The sequence below is a fragment of the Ursus arctos genome, unplaced genomic scaffold (assembly GCF_023065955.2).
Source record: "Ursus arctos isolate Adak ecotype North America unplaced genomic scaffold, UrsArc2.0 scaffold_19, whole genome shotgun sequence".
NCBI lineage: Eukaryota > Metazoa > Chordata > Mammalia > Carnivora > Ursidae > Ursus > Ursus arctos.
Window position 1 is genome coordinate 8,581,349 of NW_026622863.1, and position 13,650 is coordinate 8,594,998.

The window sequence follows — 13,650 nt, forward strand, 5'->3', positions numbered from 1 at the left end:
GCACTGGCTTGTCCTCCACTGTGTGTCCATCCAGCCCAACCCAGGGTAAGGTGGAGGTGGTAGAGTAGGGCCCCCGGCCTGAGACAGCTCCCCAGGTGGTCAGAAAAGGGGAGGACAGTGCCCTCTCTGGGCCACCACTGCCCGAGGAGCTCTGAACTCCATGGTCAGCATTCCCCAAAAGGAGTTGATTGGAGATGAATGCAAAAAGAGCCCCCTGAACCAAAAAGACTGGGAGATGTTTAGCTGTGTTTAACGCAACAGGTTTCTTTCCTGCAGGACTTGTCAGAGCCTTTAATTGCTAATGTGTACAAGAAATCTTTAAAAGAGGAGGGGAATGTCAAACTCTGCACTGCTGGTGACCAGAAACCAGTGTGGGTGGGTGTGACCATGTGTGTGTAGCTTTTCATGGCTCTGGTGATGGAAATGCCGACTGCGGGTTAAGAAAGAGCTGAGCCTTGGAGTAGGGCAGGTCTGGGTTTAAATTCCAGCTCTCCTGCTTCCCAGCCAGGGGGCTTTGGGCAAGTGGGTTAAGATTCCAGAGTCTGCCTCTGGCTGGAAATAGAGTGAGAGTGATGCCACCCCCACCCTGGGGGGCAGGCTGAACGGGCCCTGCCCTCCCCTTTGGGTTCAGAGGTTGCAGAACGTGTCCTGAGGGCAGACATTATGCTTTCTCTCCTGGAAACAGGCCTGCAAGGCTTGGAGTGAGGCCCTGGTTCTGCTTGGGGTGCCAGAGGGCAGTTCCCTCTGGACCCAGATTCCCCCACCTCCCCCTGAGCCCAGGTTGGGCGGACGGCCTCTCCCTCGAGGCCCGGCTGGGCACCCCATGGGGGTGTCAGCCCCTCTTACTGCTCAGAGCCCCCAGGAGCAGTTGTTAGGTGTGACCACTTTTAGGCCAGGCCACTCCCAGGGCCGAGTGGGGGGGGGGGGGGGAAGAGGCAGGTTCCCTGCCTACTCCCTCCCAGACCTCTCTGGCCTTCCTGTCAACTTGGTACTTGTCATCTCGACTTGGGTGCGCCGTGCCAGGTGCAGCTTCGGTACCCCACCTGCGTTACCCCCTAGAATCCTCTCAAAGCCCCGTGTGGTTGGGACGTTATTCTCCCTTTTTTCAAATGAGGGAACTGAGGCACAGAAAGGGTAAGTAACTTTCTCAGGGCTGTGCAACTGAGACGAGATGGGCCCGAGGTGTGTGTGTGTGTGTGTGTGTGTGTGTGTGTGTGTGTGTGTGTGTGTTTTAAAAAGTTCTGTTTTTTATATATTCACATCCATACTTATATATATTCTCTCTCTCTCTCTCTCACACACACACACACACCATTACACACGCCAGGAGCACGTCTTTCTGTGTCAGTATATATGTCACCTTGATTATCAGTTACCTTCTAGTGCCCTTGAATTTTTCCAGTAGAGTCTTTATTTTTTAGTTCATTTTTTAAAAAGTTTATATCTTTTAGTAATCTCTACCACCCTAACATGGGGCTCAAACTCACAACCCCAAGATCAAGAGTCACATGCTCTCCAGACTGAGGCAGCCAGGCACCCCAAGTTTTTAGTTGATTTATTTTTTAAAAGGGTTATTTATTTTTAGAGTGTGTGAGAGCGTGTGTGCGCAGGGGGGAGGGGCAGAGGGAGAGGGAGAGAGAAGCTCTAAGCTCAGCATAGAGCCTGACACAGGGTTTGATCCCATGACCCTGAGGTCAGGACCTGAGCCAAAACCAAGAAGGGGACGCTTAACCAACCGAGCCACCCAGGGGCCCCTCGCTTATTTTTAAAAGCACTTTATTGAGGTTTGATTGACAGACAAAATGCTGCGTATTTAATGTCTACAACTTGACGAGCTGGAGAGAAGTATTCACCTGTGAAACGTCATCACAATCTATGCCATAAACCGGTCCCTCAGCCCCAGAAGTTTCCTCCTGCTCTCTCTATTGTTATGGTCAGTGTGCTAAGAGCCCTTAACCTAAGGTCTACCCTTGTAGGAAAAATTTCGAGAATACAGTACAGTATTATGAACGGCACTATGCATACGATAGATCTCACATTTTGTATTAAGAATTTTTAAAAAAGATTTTATTTATTTTAGAGGGAGAGAGCGCACACGGGGGGAAGAGCGGAGGGAGTGGGAGAAGCAGACTCCACACCGAGTGCAGAGCCCGACACAGGGCTCGATCCCACAACCCTGAGATCATGACCTGAGCCGAAATCAAGAGTCGGACGCTCAACCGACCGAGCCCCAATTAAGAACTTTTTAATTGCACCAGCTACGTTATGGCAATAGAAACGAACTGAAGATTCATTCGCTCCGTCAAAGCAGTTTTGGCTGTCCCGTGTCCCGGCTCAGGCGTCACCCATTCCAGGCACTACTTTGCCCCGGGACGGCAGAGTTCCACCTGCTGCACCCTTGTTGACAGCCGCGTGGTATTCCACAGTAAGGCTCCGTTGTGATTTATTTCACCAGCTCCTAATGGGTGGATACATCGCCTTCCTTTGCTGTTGTAAGTAACCTTGCAAGGAACAGTCTTGTCCGTGTGTCGCTGTACACATGTGGAAGTGTTTGTGAGAGAGGTGACTTGAAGGAGATCGGCTACATCAAGGGTTCGTGCATGAGTGTTTTTGTTACATCTGAGTAAGTTGCCCTCCCCAGAGGTTGCGCTGAATCATACTCCCGCCGAGGCTGAGTGTGAGCACCTGTTTTGCCGCCGCCTGTGAATGCCCTATAAATACTTTGATCTTTGCCTAACAGAGAGGTAAAAATGATTTTTTGTAGCGGTTTTAATTTGTATTTCTTATTATGGGTGAGGTCAGCTTCTTTCTAAATGTTTAACAGCCATTTGTATTGCCTCTCTGTGCACTCTCTATCCACACCCTTCTCCCATGTTTCTATTGGGTTATTGGTCTTTTTCTTGTTGATCTGTGGGAGCTTTTTACATATGGGGGAGATTAGCTCCTTATGATAAGAATTGCAAATATTTCCTGAATTTCTTCTTTTTTATCTTTTGATTTTGCTCTTAATAGCTTTTATGATGCAGTAGATTTTTAAAGATGTAGTTGAGTTGATCAGTCTTTTCATTGTGGCTTTTAGGTTTTGTGTCAGGTTAGCGAGGACTTAGCTGCTCCAGCATCATAGAAGAACGGTTTCTCAGTTTCTTGCTCTCTTATCTTGGTGTAAATGACGAATCCAGTGTGCTCTCTCTCTCCTCTGGGTTTTGCTGCCTAGCCAAGTCGTTATATCCTTCTTGCCCCCTCCAGTTCAGGGGTTACTCTGGGTTTTATCTGCCTGCGGGTGTGTGAAAGGATCTCTTCGCTTACCTCCCAACCCCATGCATGCCTCCTCACCTTTGCACCTACTGTCTGGCTGGGGCCCTGGGCAAAGCACGAAGTCAGTGGGAAGACCACTGTCCTGCCACCCTGGGCGGGACTAGCACCAGGTGAGGTCCCTGAAGGCTGGCCAGACTACCCCTTTCTGTCCTTCCTTACCATGGGGAGAGAGATCAGAAATGTGTTGAATGTGGGCCTGAAAGGGTTGTCATTTTAAAGGGGGGAACGTAGTGAGGGGAGTGCTTAAACGAATGAATCACTAATGGTGGAATTTCAGGCAAGAGCCAGTTAATTAGTCAGTTAACAAGCACTGTTGCCTGGACACCTGTGTGCAGACACCCAGCAGAGGGAGGCACGGAGGCCTCTGCCTTCTGGGAACTCGTGCCTGGAACGTAGTTTCTTCTTGGCATCTGGCCTGGTGCCTGGTATGTTGAAGGTGCTAGTGCCCAACATTAAAGGAGTGAAGGCGTGGCTCTCTCTGAAGATGAATGACTGAATGAATGAATGGACGAATTTTCCCCGGGCCGTCACCAACCATCATTAGAACTGGCACATGAGCTCGAGAAGTAGGTTTACTATCCCTGGCATCTGAGCCCTGGAGGTAAGGGGCAAACGAGTATTTGTGTTTTAAAGGAGGGACGGGCTAGGCCAAGGCTGAATCCAGAGGAGAAGTGGGAGGAATTTCAGGTACAAAGAATAATCCCTATCCTACCCCACCCTTAGAATTAGCCCTCTGGGGCCAGGTGACAACACCCAGGCTACCCCTTCAGCTCGTCATCCTCGTTTTATGACTCACACTCCACGCCCAGCCCTGCCCAGTGCCGGGCCTCAGAGGTCTGACAGAACCATTCCTGTGCAAGAAGGAAAATCCGAGGCCCAGATGGGGCAAAGGACTTGCCCAGGGTTATCGAGCAGGTTGGTGGCAGAGCTGGGACTGGAACATAGGTGCTGGACCCCAAGACTGATGGGGAGCCTGTGGTCCCCGGGAGCTGGCTGGAGTCAGCCTGGGGGTCCTGGGAGAGCATGGCGGGGAGTGGGGCTGGCTGGGAGCTCGCAGCACTAGGGGACTTTGACCTTTGCCCCTGCCTCATGGCCTTGTGGGCTGTCACCAGGAGGTGGCGAGATGAAGTAGACCGTTCTTGGGGGGCCCTGCCTGCTTCATGCTTCTGTCTCTCCCATTGGGACCCCGTGGTTGGGCTTCCTGAACTCTGGAAACCGAGCCTCCTTTCTGGGCTCATCAGCTGTTTTGTCCCACAAACATGTTGGCCATCATGACCTGCACCTCACTCGTCCCGCGACTTGGGTGTCCGCACCCCCTGTTTACTGAGGAGAACTGAGGCCCAGAGGGTGAGCGCCCGGGACTCACAGCCCCGGGAGCAGAGCCGGGGTTTGAACCCGCACCTCCTCCTGCTCTTCTGAGGGAGACCCTTTCCTCACGTTGTCACCTTCTTCTGCCCTAATGGCCTCTCCCTCCTCCTTCCAGAGCTGCCCTGCTTGCTTTCCCCCGCCTTTTCTGCCTGGTTCGGGATTCCAGCTGGTTGGCTCATCGGGGCGTCCGTCTGTCCGTCCGTCCATTTGTCTTTCCTTGCATCTGTTCCACAAGCAATTGCCAGGGCTGCGCTGTGGGCCACAGACACACATCCTTCCATGACGGTTCCATGCGGCAGGTGCTGGGATGTCTGACACGTGGGGACCATGGACAGGAGTCTGGGCAGGCCTCCCCAGATGGGGTTGGAGGTCAGGCCCTGTGTGAGCAGAGGTGTGGAGAGGCCCAAGGGCCCTGGGCTCTGGGGAGCAGAGAGGCTGGTGTTGGGGGAGGGGACGGGGTTTCTTGGGTGCTCATTTGGGCTAGGACTGTGCTGAGCCGAGCAGCCTCGGGCTCTCCTTCGCAAAACTCAGGGTCTCCTGAGGGAGATGCCTTAACAGGAGACCCCCTCAGCCAATAACGACCTGCTCATGGCCCAGCCCGTGGAGGGGGACGAGTGTGGGGCCAGCCCAGGAGCCGAGACGACGTGGGTTCTGGGCTGTAGCCGCATGGGCCCCAGGCGGGCCTGGGGGCAGGGACTGGGCCCAAGGAGCCGGGGTGGGGCCTTTCCTTGGGCCTGCCTGCCCCTCCCGCACACCCCAAAGCCCCCACTTCCTCTTTTTGAGGCCACCCGGGCCCCAGGCCCCGTGCAGCTCCGGGCCCTGCGGAGCTGGGCCAGAGGAAGCCAGGTTGGGATTCCTGCCAGAGCCACTTGGGTGAGGTAGTGGGTGTCCTGTCTGTGTCTGTGAAAGCTGGGGGTGGTCTAGAACTCTCCAAGGGGGGGGGGTGGTAGCGCCGGGGGTGCTGCTGGATCAGCCAGTTCTGCTGGGGAAGGATTTCCTGAGTACCCCCAAGGGCCTGGTCCTGCACTCCTAATATGAGGTCCCAGCTCACTATTTCTGGCTGCGGAACCCAGAACCTGCCAGTCAGTGTTTGGCAAGGAGACTACAGTCCTGCCTCGGTTGCAGGGAAGGGAGGACCGGGTATGTGTAGGTAGCTCTGAGGACTTCCTGGAGGAAGTGGGGCTCCTGGATCTTGCTGGCTCAGAGCAGGCATCCTGACATGGCTGTCTGACCTTGTTTCTGGAAGGCAGAGGGAGGTACCTTGACGAGACCACTTTGTTTCCCACCCTCTGTCCTAGGTCTTGAGAGGGGAGGGCAGGGAGGGGTTGGCATTTTGAGATGTTATGGGCTCTGCGGATGTCAGCACCGTGAGGGTGTCAAGCAGGACGAGAGGTGACCTGTGTTCACAACCTGGCTCTCTTTTGCTAGCTCTGTGACCTCAGGAAAATGACTGAACCTCTCTGTGTTCCCACATCCATAAAGGGAAGCAGTAGTCCTCCTCCCCTGCAGGGCAGGGGTGCGAAGTTAGAGTCCGTGGCACTGGGCACGCGGTAGGCACTCACTAGATTCTGTTTATGGCGTCGCCGGCCCCATGCTAGAGCGGGACATGGGGCTGCAGGAGTGCACAGCCCACCAGCAGGGCTTTGGGGGGTGAGGCTGATCCCCTTGGCCTCTATTTCTACCTGAACATGCCCCTGGGCTCCCCGATTCCTCCTGTAGTGGGGAGTCTCTGGAGGCCACTGGAGAAGATGTGGGGCGTCCCCTTGCCCCAGCCTCCTGCTGCCCTAGGTCCTGAGCAGGACGTGTGGCCCTGGGCTGTGGAGTTTGGGACGAGGTGACAGAAGTATGAGCAAGGGGGGGTTCCCCTCCTTGGTCCAGCCCCCTTCCAGGAGGCCTTAGCCAGGACCAGCCTTGTCTGCAGGGACCTAGTCTCGCCTCTGAGCTAAGTGGGACTCTGTCCCCTGCTCCTGGACCCCGACCCTGGACTCTGGAACCTGTCCCCTGCCCCTGGACCCTCAATGAGGGCTTCCTGGATGCAGTAAGCTGGGGCAACGTGGACCTTGGCACTCTTGGTTGCAAGCGACAAACTCACACTGGCTTCAGCCAAAAGAGGCATATTAGTGCGATTAAATTATCTGGAGGTTGCTTGAACTTCAAGCAGAGCTGGGTCCAGGCATTTAGGGGGTATTCCCAAGCCTCTGTCTCTTTCCAGTTGCCCGTGTTGGCTTCATTCACCGTGGGCTGTCTCTTATGGTGGCTTCAAGTGGCTGCCAGCAGCTGTAGGTCACCAGTGAAAGACAGTATCTCTTTCCTGTGGGTCAGCAGAAGTCCCAAAGAGGGTTCTCACTGAGAGGATTTTGGTCACACGACCGTCCCTAAACCAGTCACTGGGACATGAGAGGGACAGTGGTGATGAGCCCACCTGGGTCACACGGCCCCTGACCCGGGGGACCGACAGCGGGAGAGACAGTCCCAGCAGAAGTAGAAATAACGTCCCCCTCCCACCTGGACCCTGGGGGCTCCCCTCCACTGTAAAATGGGGCTGCTTGCCCTGTTTCCCCACCACAGTGGTCGTGAGGTGTGAATGACAGTGAGTGACCCCCGGGCTCCACTTCCTCCAGGTGAAGGGGCCTCGACGGTCCTAAGTGCCTATCTCTGCTGTTGGCGTCTTGGGACTTCAGACAGAGCCAGTGGGGTGGGGGTGAGGGAGGACAGGGAGGTAGGGCTTCGCCTGACCCGAGGTGGGACTCACAGCTGGAAGGACTGCCCACTCATGGAGAAGCCTGCCCTGAGAGGTGATGAGCTCCCCGTCACCAAGGTGGGCAAGCCGAGGCTGCGGGGTCGTTTGTTGGACACGTGGCGAAGGAGTTCCTTCATCTGGGGCCTTCCTCTGTGGCCTCCCTGCCCTCTCAGTCGCCCACGGTGTCAGTGACCAGCAGAAGAACGGGTGACTGGACAGAGGGGCCTTGAGCCCTTCGCTGGCAGGGAGCCTTTGTGTCTGGTTTTGGGGGGGGTTGCTGCTAGGGCCTGTGGAGGTGCCGGTGGGCTCCCAGGCCACCTCTCCAGGAGTGATCAACGCATCTTTCCTCCCCGCCCCCAGCCCCGCCCTGCTGTCCCGGGGGGTGGGACCACGTCCCTGCATGGGCCGAGGTCCCCGTGCCCAGGGCCGTCTATTATCCGCGTACTCTCCCTCCTGTCGCTGCCCAGGAAGTGGCCTAGTTAGATCCCCGAGAGCCTGGGTTCCCATGGGCCCCCGGGAACCTTCCAACCGCTCCTTCTCTCTCCACGCCTGCCTCAGCCGGGCTTTGTGTGCCTGGAAGGGCAGGTCAGTTCTGGGGTGTCCCGGGCACCCCGGCTCTGGTCTGTGGGCTTTACCTGGGGGGAGAGAGCCCCTTGGGGGGAGTTGTTGTCCCAGCCCCTGGCGTTTGGCGTTTCTGGGCCTGGCTGTTGGGTCCCGGCGCACTGGAGTTTGGCAGCAGGCCAGACGGCCAGGCAGTGCTGTGTTCGCGTGTGGCAAGTGGTTCCGTCCCCGGGAGCTGCCCCTGCTGGCGGGAGCTCCCTGGGGAAGCCTGTCTCAGTCCAGTGAGGCCTGGCCAGCAGCCCTAGGTGTGAAGCCCAGCGCTTCTCCCGAGCAGCTCCCGCTGTGTGATCTTAGGTGAGCCACACGACCTCTCTGGGCTCGGTCCTGCATCTGTAAAATGGCTGTTCTGAAGGTCAGAGTGGATACGTGTGTGTGGGCGCCTGGCCTGACGGCGTTTCTGCCGCGGTGACGGTAAAGAGCTGGTTCGGGACGCCCTGCGCCGGGGACTTCTCGGGGCAGGGACAGTCTCTCGTTTTATAAACCCTCCAACACGGGGCGAAGCGTATGTGGTTAGTAGTCAAAACATGCTTCGTGTGGCATCGAGACTGGTTAGTTCAGAGTTAGAGGTTACAAGCTAGCGGGCCACACAACTCAACAGTGTTAAATTAGCCGCCAACACGGATAAGTTGGAGTTTCACGTCGAAACCAGCTCTGCAGCCTGTCTAGGCCTTCGGGCCCTTGGGTCGCCCTGGCCCAGCCCTGGCGGAGTGGCCCAACTTCAACAGGTGCCAAGGCTTGTGGTCACCTGCCCGGGCCGGAGGCAGCAGAGGCATCCGGGACCTCTGGCCAACGCCCCCCCCCCCCAACCCCCACATATGGGTCTTTTTCCGATTCATTCCTGGCATTTGTGGAATGGGACCTCCCAGAGGGCTCCCTGCCCGAGGTGGCTCATGGATCTAACGTGGGCACTCACTGGGGGGAGTCACCTGGACTCGGGCTCGGGGTACCCTGCTCTTCTGCCTCGGGGGGCTCTGGACTGCCTTTCCTTCATGGCTTTTGCCGGTGGCCGTTCGTGCCTGTCGTGACTGCCCTGAGCCTTCCCACATCTTACGGCCTCCCTGCCCTCTGCCCCCTGCCTTGACCCGGTTGCAGACTCTGAGGCAGGCCTGGAGGATGTTGGAGGCCTGGACTCCTGGTCCAGGGCGGCTCCCTTGACACAGGTTCCTGCCGGGAACGTGGCAGCTGTCACTGCACGCAGGGATTGTATGTTTCCCAGTCACTTTCTCTGGAGAGCTCCAGGGGGGACGAGAGAGCTAGCCGGGCGCACAGGCATGACGACAGGCCTTTTTGGAATAAATGAATGAGCAGATGAATGAACGGCGCTGGTGAAAGAGGGAGTGCATGTGGGCTGAGCACCGCAGGCCCGGCACCCACGCCCAGCTTGTCACACGCGGTCTGCCGTGCTCCCTCTATGAGATTCCGGTTCCATTTCTACGAGGTGGAGCTTGCAAACTTCTTATATTCTCATCAGTGGAAATCTTAAAAAATGCATTTAAAAAACACAGTCTTATGAGGAAGAGTAACGTAACACGAATGTAAGGGGGATGCTCTGGGTGTCCTGGCATGGGGGTCTGAGATACAAAACTTGCCAGAAAGCTCCAGTCACTGAGCGAGTGTGATCCTTGTGCAAGGACCGTTGGAACAGGAGAAAGCCTGCAAACAGACCCCAGGTGCACGGTCACCTGACTTACCACGGAGGTGGCTTTACTGAATTACTTGAGGAAGGAATGGTGGCTTTGCTGGAAGCTGCTGGGGTAATTAGAGACCCACGTGGAAGAAAGGCACGAAGGCTGATCCCTGCCTCACGCCATACACAGAGGTTCCCTGGGATGGATCAGAGAACTCCATGTGAAACCAACGCCGCCTAACCTGTGGAGCAGTGCTGTCCGGTAGAAGGCTCTGGATGACAGAAATGCTCTTATCTGTGCTGCCCGATAGGAGAGCAACTAGCTGGGCATGGCTTTTGAGCCCTTGAAGTGGGACCAAGTGTGACTGCTGGTCTGAATTTTTAATTTCATTTCTAATCCAGTTAAATGTAACTTTCCATAGTCACGTGTGGCTTGTGGCTCCTGTCGGGGGCAGTGCCATTCTAGGAAACACAGGGGACTAGCTTTGAGGGCAAAGCTTTAAACAGGACCTGAAAGTTACGTTTGGCCTCAGGTTGGTAGATCAGACCCGGGGGCTGTGAGGCCTGGCCCTGCTCTCCCCTGATGACTCGGCCCGTCCAGGTCAAACCCGGATCTGCTTTGTGTCTCCGCAGAGCTGAGGACCCTGCGTGTCTGGTCAGCCCGGCCCGGATGCGGAGGAAGAGGCCGGCGGTGCCGTGAGCAGGCCTGGCAGTGGAGCGGCGTGGGCCCCGCGCTGCCCATGGGGCTGCAGGCCCAGGGGGCCCCTCCCCAGCCCCGCCTGCCGGGCTCCCAGGGGCCAGAGGCCTAGGCCCGCCAGGTGTTGGCGGACGGATGCACCCCGGGCCGTGGGCTCTCCTGAGTGGACTGCCGGGCCGGGTGGCTGCGGGAGGACGATGCCGGCCAAGGGGCGCTATTTCCTCAACGAGGGCGAAGAGGGCCCTGACCAGACGGCGCTCTACGAGAAGTACCGCCTCACCAGCCAGCACGGGCCGCTGCTGCTCACGCTCCTGCTGGTGGCCGTTGCCGCCTGCATCGCCCTCATCGTCATCACCTTCGTCTGTGGGGTGAGTGAGGTGGCTGGGCGCTCGGCTCTGCTGCTCTGTGCTTGTGAGACCTTGGGCAAGTCACGGGCTTCTCTCCGCCTGACATCGTGGCTGTCAGGTGCTCGGGAGCGTAGTTAGGCAGGTTTCTCGGTTTAATTTCGTTTTGAAGTCTGGGGTGGTTTTAGAGGTTTAATTCGGCACAGGACACTACCCTCCGGGCAGGGCTGGCTCCCACTTCCCGACGCTCCTCCTCCTGGAGTCCTGGGGGCCTTCTCAACCGCGCTGTCCAGGCAGACACCGCTAACTTCATCCGTGACCCCGGCCTCGCCCCCCCACAGCCATTGCCTGTGCCTGGCTCCTGAGCGCTGGAAACATGGCCACTATGACGGAGCAACTAGAAGCAGACCTCCGAGACCACCGGGGATTAGCGGGGTGATGTGTGGCCAGTGCTCACTAGGGGCTCCGTCCTAGGGCCTGTAAACCACAGGACATTTGTTTCGGTGTTCAGCGAACGGTTCCTGAGTGCCTACTGTGTGCCGGCCCCCAGATCAGCCTCTCTGCCCACGGAGCTTCGGGGCACAGGGGGAGACCCTGCTGTCACAGCTGTGAATTGCCTTTCCTGGTCACCACCTCCCAGTGTCACACCTCTGAGCCTTTGCTCCAGCTTGTCCCCAGTGTGGGACACCTTGCGTTAGCACCTCCTTCTAAACTCCGTTCATTCCGTAGCAGGAGCAGTGGCCTGTCCTCCAGCAGGCTTTCCCCAGCTGAGCTCCTGCGCTGTCCGCTGCGGGCTTGCACAGAGCACCCGCGAGCAGAGCAGGCCGGATGGGGAGGGCATTGGGGGTGGTAGCATCGCAGGGCTGGGCTGTGGAGGATCTCAGGGCTGCACGGCAACTGGGTGGGGGGGCGGTGGTGGTGAAGGCGGCCTTAGCCAAGACAGCGCACAGCCTGCAGGGAAGGCAAAGCTTGGTGCTCAGAGGGAGCATAAGCACCAGCCACCAGTGGAGGAGAGCCCAGGTGACGTTGCTCAGGGCGGGCTGGACAGGCGAGCCTGGCAGGCTTCCTGGAGGGGACGGCACATCTCACTGGGGAACGCTGTAGCATTTCTGTGTATGTGTGCCCTGCCCAGGACCCCTCCAGACACCAGGCTGTCCTGGGGACGGCCTTCTTCACGCTTGCCGTGTTTGTGGCTCTCTACGTGCTGGTGTATGTTGAATGCCTCGTCCGGAGGTGGCTCAGGGCCATGGCACTGTTTGTCTGGGTCTGCCTCATGATGCTGGGCTACATGCTGGTGTTCGACTCCTGGATGAAGGCCACCCATATGGGGGCGCAGGTAATAGGGCGGGGGACCCTGGCATCCCTGGGGGGCTGGATGCCACCAGCCAGCTGTGCACCCATAAGTCCTCCCCTTGCTGGGCATCAGGTCTCTTCTGGAGACAGGGCCTGCATCTGGTGTGCTGGCCTGGGGCCTTCCTCCTCCTCTGGGCCGTGGTTCTGCGACAGAGGGTGGGCCCTGGGCTGGTCTTGTCCCCTCCGCTTCCTGAGCTGAGGAGCTGGGTGAACTGGGAGGAGCGTCCCTGTGGATGTCTGGCTGGAGCACTGCAGGGGGACTCTCATTTGGCTGGAAATGACATAACTCCAACTCAGGCAAAAAGGCCCAAGTTGGCCCATGTGCCAGGAAAGGCTGGGGGGCCACTCCTGGGGCTCTGGCAGGATGGCCAGGTCCCAGTTGCCCTCTGCTCTGTTTCCTTCTGTGCCATTGCATTCCCAGCAGGCCGTCCCCCGGTCGGGCACGGATGCTGCGAGGCTCCAGGCTGCCCGCCCAGGAGCTTGGCCTCCCCAGGTGAAAGAGAGAGCCCTTTCTTAACCAGCTTGAGTCACACTGGCCTGGCTGGTCACTGTCGCCAAGTGGTAGCACCCTCTGGTGGGCCGGGGGGCCTGAGGCACAGGGAAGCCAGGCAGACTGGGGGTGGTGGGTGGGACTGCGCTGCTGGAGGCGGCCCCAGCCTTCCAGTACTCACCATTCCTGCCGAGGGAGAGCCCCAGCAGCGGGCGCCAGGCGGGAACTCCCTGGGTCACGAGGGCCCGGAGTCTCGCACGGAGGCCTGGCCTTGGCCCCAGATCATAAATCAGCTCGTAGGAAATGATGGATAATGTTGGCTGGGTCAGACACAGAGTTTGCTTTTTTCTTGTTCCATTGTGTGTGTGTCACTGTCCCTCCCCACGTGGGAAAGGGAGGGGCCGCTCTGGGGGCAGGGGGCTCAGGATTCAGGTTTCTGGGGCTGTCCCCAGAAAACAGGCTGGGGGGGCCCCCGACGTCAGCTCCATCTGGGGCTGCGTCCTGGGGGTGTGGGGGCAGCGTGGCCGGTCCCCGAGCCTCCCTGACGCCCTGCCCCCAGGTGCCCTTCTTCCTGTTCATCGTCTTCGTGGCATACACGCTGCTGCCCTTCAGCATGCAGGGGGCTGTCGTGGCCGGGGTGGTCTCCAGCCTCTCCCACCTCCTGGTGCTCGGAGTTCTGATGAAGGCCTTCACGACGCCCAGTGTCAAGGTGGGACTGCAGGTGAGGTGTGCCCAGGTGGCTGGGGGCGGGGCAGCCAAAGGCCCCTGCGCGGGGGCTGTGGTTTGGGCCTGAGGACGGCAGAGGTGGGTGTGGGTGAGTTGGTCCTGAGGCCTCAAAGCCTCCCAGGGGGCTAGGGAAGCCGGCCCCCCAGGGGCAGGGGTGTGCCCTGCGGCCCTTCTTGGCTGGCCCGCGGTGCCCCAGATGCTCTGGCCCTCCTCCCCGGGGCCGGCGCGGCTGTGAGGGTGAGTCTCACCTGCAGAGCCCCGTCTCGACAGGGCTGGGAGTATCGCCGGGCGCCCCGTCTTGTCTTTGCATCGAGTGACTGAGACATGCACAGGTTTGCAGTGGTCTACAGATGGGTTTTCCTCTGACCG

The 13,650-nt window shown here is 58.3% G+C and overlaps 1 protein-coding gene across 8 annotated transcripts in view; it reads left to right on the forward strand.

Moving 5' to 3' along the window:
* The window catches only part of ADCY7 (adenylate cyclase 7), a 55,031-nt gene that overhangs the window by 19,650 nt on the left and 21,731 nt on the right, over positions 1–13,650 (forward strand). For 6 of the 8 annotated variants that reach the window (XM_048223700.2, XM_057314120.1, XM_044382371.3 and 3 more), the window contains exons 2-4: positions 10,305–10,736; positions 11,845–12,048; positions 13,115–13,276. In XM_048223700.2, the coding sequence (XP_048079657.1) occupies positions 10,566–10,736; positions 11,845–12,048; positions 13,115–13,276 (537 nt within the window). In that variant the 5' untranslated portion in view covers positions 10,305–10,565. Of the gene's footprint in view, positions 1–5,230; positions 5,557–10,304; positions 10,737–11,844; positions 12,049–13,114; positions 13,277–13,650 lie in introns of those variants that run through there. The other 2 variants (XM_044382374.3, XM_057314122.1) reach the window with 2 other exon arrangements.